Below are 5,807 nucleotides of genomic sequence, written 5' to 3'. Positions count from 1 at the left end.
GCTGTGTTTGTTTCTTTTTACCTCCAAACTGTGGCCATCGTGGGTCACTACAGCTGGGAAGAAATTAGCTTTTGGAGCTTTTGGAGCTGCACTCATTGGCTAATCTAGCTAAAACAAATCTGATCAAAATGAGTAAACACTTTTAAATCACTAATGTAGGCAACAGAATCCATTTGTTCAGCATTGTGGTAATGTGACTTTTTTTTAGTGCAAAGAACATAAGCTTTTATTAAAGAGAGAAAAAAGTGGATACATGGATGTGATAAATATTCATGCCCTCTGCTCAAAGACGGCACATAAGGCGAATTTGTTTCTACACAAGGTGATTAAGTGCTTTACAAGACATTAAAGAAAATAAAGAATAAAAGTATTGCAAATACTGAAATTGTATAATGTTAAAAGCACATTTTAATCTGATATTAGATTGAACTCTCACTTCAAACGGGCAGACGTAAGATGAAAATGATTAAATGATAAACACTTGCAGAGAACTCAGCAGAACAACAAATACACACAGAGGTAATCAAGGGGACAAGGAACTACTACAACTAATTATAGAGGAAGGAAGATTCATATGAGATAATGGACTAAAGAAAATGGTCAAAGTGCAAACACAGATGAAACCCAAAAACCCCAGATCTGTGACAGATATTGAAGGAAATCATTCAGCTTTGTCCATCTGATCTGTCATGTAATTCAGACAAGTCAGAAGCTTATTCTACATGTACACCAAACAAAACTATCCAGAAAACAAAATAAAAACCAAGAAGCTTTAATAAAACAGAAAATGGGCTAAATAATAGTAAGTGATATTATTGGATTCAGAGCATTATTTTTACAGCAAATGAAAATCCACAAAGAAGAAATGTCAAACCATCATGAACTCACAGAGCATAACGCCTGAGCCGCTGAAATCCCATTTTGATCTGAAATGTCTGACTCTTTGTGAACATCTACTGCTTGTGTTGCTTCAAATCACAGATCCTGATGGAGCATTTATTGTCGAGCCAGAACCCTGGATACAGCGGCTCTGTGAATTGGGTCTCTACCTTGTACAGAAACTTCATGCTGTCTGACACCTCGTAGAAAGACAGAGTTCCCTCCTTGAATTTAAGATAAACTCCGATCTTTTTCCCCCTGCGCTCCTGCGTGAGCTCGACGCTATTTGATCTGTGGCTCACAGAGTAAGACTGAGAGACATCAAGACTCCAGGAGTTTTCATTGGCCCCAAACGCCGACTTTTTCATGCTGCTTTTCCTGTCTATCCCTTTGTATGCGAGGGCGATCTCTGCCTTGTCTCCTTCCAACTCCACCTCATAGTAGCACCGCTCGGCCTGCAGGCCCTCCCTGCAGAGCAGCTGGTATCGATGGATGAACCTCCCTGGATGAAGTGAAGCTGGGGTTTGGTATCTGTCGCCGGACAACCTGATCACCCGTTTGTCTTCAGCAGAGATGATCAGGTCCTTATGAGCCGTTTTGGGGTCCAGAGAGAGGTCACAGGCATCTGGTGTAACCAGAGAGAAAGGAGTAAAATTAGAGTTTCAGAGACAGAAAGAGAGGTGGAAACATTCAGATCTGAACATAAACTCACACTGCAGAAAGTCTTCTCTAGTTGTAGGCTCCACGTTCTCTTTACAACCTTCTCCAGTCCAAGCTTTGAGGAGACGTTAAACAACATCAATATATATGATGTGGATCTTTATGTGATCAATCAATGTAAAGTGGTCTATATTTATGAATGGGAAGGAAAACAATACAAAGTTTACAGCATTAAACAAAAACAAAAAACAGAATCTTTACAAACCGTCACTGGATTCCCATTGTTGCTGCTGATCCTCCATGTTTCTTTCCCTTACTGGTTCCTCCTGATCATCTTTGCCTTTGACATAAAAAAAAAAAAGTTTTATTTTTATTTTTTGTAAAGGTGACCTTACTATGTTTCCTTTAACAGGTTAAGATAGGTCTATAGGCTATGCAAAACTTGTGTATTATATATTTTTTGCACAAAATCATTCTTATATAATGAGTGATTAGTCTACTCAGTTCTGCCTATTTTGAGATCCTTTCAGAATGAGCTGTTTTAGGGCCTCCTGTCACTTTAAATGCAAATAAGCTGCTAGCACATGAAAATGGCTGCAAGCAAATTATACAACCGTACATTGTTGACAAGCAGGAGAAGAGCTTCCTGTGAAACCAGCAAAGGATTTCTAAATAGTAAGTCAACAACAAAACACTTGTCTCTTTCAGTAGCCATTAGCACATACAGCGAGCGGTAAACCAGCTGAGTTCCGCATGGGTTGCTAGGTGAAGGGCTGGGCTCTGTTTGAGTTGCTAGGGAAGGGCCTGTGGTTGCTAAGTAACGGCGCAGCGGCCGTTGAATGTGTCTTAATAATCGGGAGGTATTTGAAAAGGCTTATTTTCAGACACCAAACATTAACTAATTGCCAAAAAAACGGCTAGGGTTTTTTTAAGCACTTGGGTTGTTTTTAGAAGCAGTTGAGACCCAAATGGAAGTAGGAAAATGTGCAAAGTGTGGATTTTAACTAACTGATTTTATAAAATACTTCCACATTGGCTGTTACACATACAAATTTGAGAGATTGAAGCAAATTGTTGGTGACAGAAGTCCTCCAGCTTCCTCCCAATCTGCTCTATAGCTCTCTTTGTAACTTCAAATTGTGAACGTTGGTCCTCTGAGCTCTCATTGCAGGAAAGCAGAAGGACTTTTTCACAGTGACTCTGCATACTGGGCCATTCCTGGAAGAAGAAACACATTTATTGCAGAGGGGATGCAGAACCATGATACAGGTGAACTGATGTCAATGTCATACCTGCAGAAAAACGACACTGTTGTCACTCTGTGCGAGGAGATTGAGCTCATCATGCATCTTCTTCTTCTCCTCTATTTTCATCTCAAGGTCCTCAAGTGCAACGTTGATCTGAGCTGCTGCTGCCTTCGCCTGATCCTCAACCAGCTTCCTCACAGACAGGCAGTGTCTCTGAATGCAATCAATGACTTCAACTATGACTGTTTCACAGTCGTCCTTCGTTTTCTTGGCCTCCTTCTGTTTTCAACACAGCAGAGAAAGATCAAAATCCCTCCAAGCTCAGAACTTGTAAACAGCACCAGATTTCCTCACCTCAATTTGGTTAAACTTCTTCTTCATGTTCTGCTGCTGTTTCTGCTGCTCCTGAAGCGTCTCCCTCAGTTTGGTTTGCAAGATCTTCAGCTCATTCTGAAATTACACCAGTAAAATAGTTTCTCTTTCACCAGTTCTGTAAAGACACTGCAGGACTTTCCCTTTAAATGGCAGTGAATGCTTCCTTTAGCTGCGCTTAACAGACAAATTTCATGCAAACACTGCCACAAACCCACATTTCACTTACGAATCTAAAAACTTTCAATCCACAGCTTTAAGCACAGCCACAGAGGATCTTTTTATATTTCTCATTGAAATAAAAGTTATTTTTGGGGTATATTTTAGAGTAATTGCATTCAAGAACATCAGATTTAAAATTTAAAAATTGTCATCAAAGTGATAAAAATGTTATGTAATATGCAAATTCTAAAACTGTAAAAGTTAAAATGAAAAAATACTTTGCAAAAAGTAACAGGTCCAAAATAACAAATTTCAAGCAGAAGAAGCATCTCTAAATCTTTTTTTAAATATACAATTTATGAAATTAAAACAGTAACGTATAAGCACTATGTCAGAACACGAGAATGTACTGTAGTACTGTATTGACAGTAAATGGTGATTATTGTATATTCACTTCATCCCCAATGGCACATGAGGCTCAGCAAATAAAAATATTTCATTATATTACTCAAGTAAAAGTAAAAAGTACAGTGAAATAAACTACTTCTGTGTTTAAAAGAAAAAAAAGTTACTCAAGTAAATGTAATTAAATAAAGTAACCTTAGGAGTTAATTCTGTTAATAAGTTGTGTAATCAAACGTATAATTTGCTTCTTTAATTTAGTTTACAGCAGAACTAAATTCATGACTGCTTACTATACAGGATGCCTGTGGTTATAAAAATTTGCACCGGAGAGTTTCTATAGTTTAAAATGAACATCTGAGTGACTCCTTGTTTTTCCTGTACCTGTTTCCTTTCCCGCTCTTTCATCACCAGCCCAAATGTGTGTCCGCTGTGCCTGGCTGCAGCGCAGTCAGCACATATGATCTTCCAGTCTGTGTAGCAGTAAACATCCAGAGGTTTGTTGTGGCGCCAACACAGAGTGTTCCCTGACATGCCTGCGCTGCTCCGGCCTCTCTTCAGCTGGGCCTCAGCTGACTCCTCTTCTTTCCTCTTCCTGTTCGGACCCGTCTCCGTGTCTCTTACCATCTCAGCCAGAGTCGTGTTCCTGATCAAACAGGGTCTGGAGGGGAACGTCTGTAAACATTCAGGGCAGCTGACGTCCTTCTGCTCCGCACCCCAGCAGCCCTCGATGCAGTCCCGGCAGAAGTTGTGTCCACAGGGGATGGTGGTGGGACTCCTGAGAAGGTTTGTGCAGATCGGACAAGAGAGGTGATTTATGCTGACAGGAATGTGAGGCTCTGCCATGTTTGTGTTGAGGAAGGAAAGGCGCGCTTTGTTACACAAGCATTGTTTCGTTTTCTGCAAAAATGACTCAGAGGTGTGTTACGATTGGTCTGTTACAAAGTGGAAGAGGGTGTGACTGAAACATTTGAATGTCATTAATCTTCTCCAAACAGAGAAGAGACCTGCTTGCTATTTATGACTTCTGAAGGCAGCAGTGGTGGATAAAGTACTCAAGTACTTTACTTTGTAAAATACAAATAAACAGACAAAAATGTAGCCTAGTGAAAGTACCACATAAACATTTTTAGTTGAGCAAAAGTCAGTAATTACTTTTAAAAATAAAGTATTGAAAGTAAAAGTACTTGTCGAATGTATTCCCTCTTGCAATGTATGTATGTATATTTTCTTTAATACATCAATAGTGTTGTGTCATTTTAACGAACAATGCTGCAGATAATAAATGTTTTTATTGTGTTTATCCTCTGTGATAATGTTTACGCCTGGACTTTTGATTCTGTGCATCAGAGTTAAATGCCATTGTGCTAAAAAAAAGACAGATAAATGATTATGAAAATTTTTATTTAACACAAAGCAAAACCAAAAGGGGCATTAGACACACCTAGTATTTCAGCTCGAGTTTGTTTTTAACTCCACAGTTAAAAATACGGTATATTCAACTTTGTAGTCGGTTAGTGGTGAACAATATGTTAATTTTCTGATTCCATTTCCATAACTTGGAGCCGAGAGTCACACTTTGAACCTTTTAACTCAAAGAACTTATTGATTACTTTCAAACTAATAGAAAAAATCGAAAAAACGCAATGTGAGGTGAATGTAGCATGCAACGCAACACGTAGGAATGTAGTGGAGTAAAAGTTGAAAGTTCCCACAATTAAATCTACTTAAGTAAGTGTACTGGGAACAAAAGGTAAATTTTTCAGTCAGCCTCTGACTGAAAAATGTACATAAGAACAGTAATAAAACTACTTGGTGTTGTACCTCACACTTTTCTTCAGAGTTGTAGATGCTGATGGCTTGTTTTTGTTAAGGATCTGCCCACAGACCTTTTCTGTAGCGGTCAGTAGTACAGTGGCTCTACAGAAGCCTCTGACTAAAGAAACTCTGTTGTTATAGGATCTTTAGGCCTTTTGGTATCTCTACATGCCTCCTTTTTGACTCTTACTCAAATTAACGTCTGACTTAACAACCCTTTGTTAAAGTTTAAGCTGAGGTTGGTTTGTAGCAGTATAATAAATTCCT

At 38.9% G+C, this 5,807-nt stretch overlaps 1 protein-coding gene across 1 annotated transcript; it reads right to left on the bottom strand.

Moving 5' to 3' along the window:
• Positions 1 to 263: 263 nt before the first annotated feature.
• On the bottom strand, positions 264 to 5,426 carry LOC116710628 (tripartite motif-containing protein 16-like protein). Its single transcript, XM_032549771.1, has 7 exons — positions 4,107 to 5,426; positions 3,141 to 3,236; positions 2,832 to 3,065; positions 2,589 to 2,757; positions 1,805 to 1,879; positions 1,592 to 1,654; positions 264 to 1,504 (listed from the first exon to the last, which is right to left on the bottom strand). Exons 1-7 carry the CDS (start codon positions 4,566 to 4,568, stop codon positions 954 to 956), a joined length of 1,650 nt encoding a protein of 549 aa, XP_032405662.1. The 5' UTR covers positions 4,569 to 5,426; the 3' UTR covers positions 264 to 953.
• Positions 5,427 to 5,807: the final 381 nt, after the last annotated feature.

The sequence above is a fragment of the Xiphophorus hellerii genome, chromosome 20 (assembly GCF_003331165.1).
Source record: "Xiphophorus hellerii strain 12219 chromosome 20, Xiphophorus_hellerii-4.1, whole genome shotgun sequence".
In the NCBI taxonomy this organism is placed as follows: domain Eukaryota; kingdom Metazoa; phylum Chordata; class Actinopteri; order Cyprinodontiformes; family Poeciliidae; genus Xiphophorus; species Xiphophorus hellerii.
Note: the sequence above shows the minus strand (reverse complement) of the source record. Positions and strands in the feature narration are given on the sequence as shown.

Coding starts and splice junctions, on each gene's coding strand:
- LOC116710628 (XM_032549771.1), bottom strand. CDS start 4,568: ATGGCAGAGCCTCACATTCCTGTCAGCATAAATCACCTCTCTTGTCCG. Junction 2,758..2,831: donor ACAGTGTCGTTTTTCTGCAG/GTATGACATTGA, acceptor TTCTTCTTCCAG/GAATGGCCCAGTATGCAGAG. Junction 1,880..2,588: donor TGCTTCAATCTCTCAAATTT/GTATGTGTAACA, acceptor TTTATGTCAAAG/GCAAAGATGATCAGGAGGAA.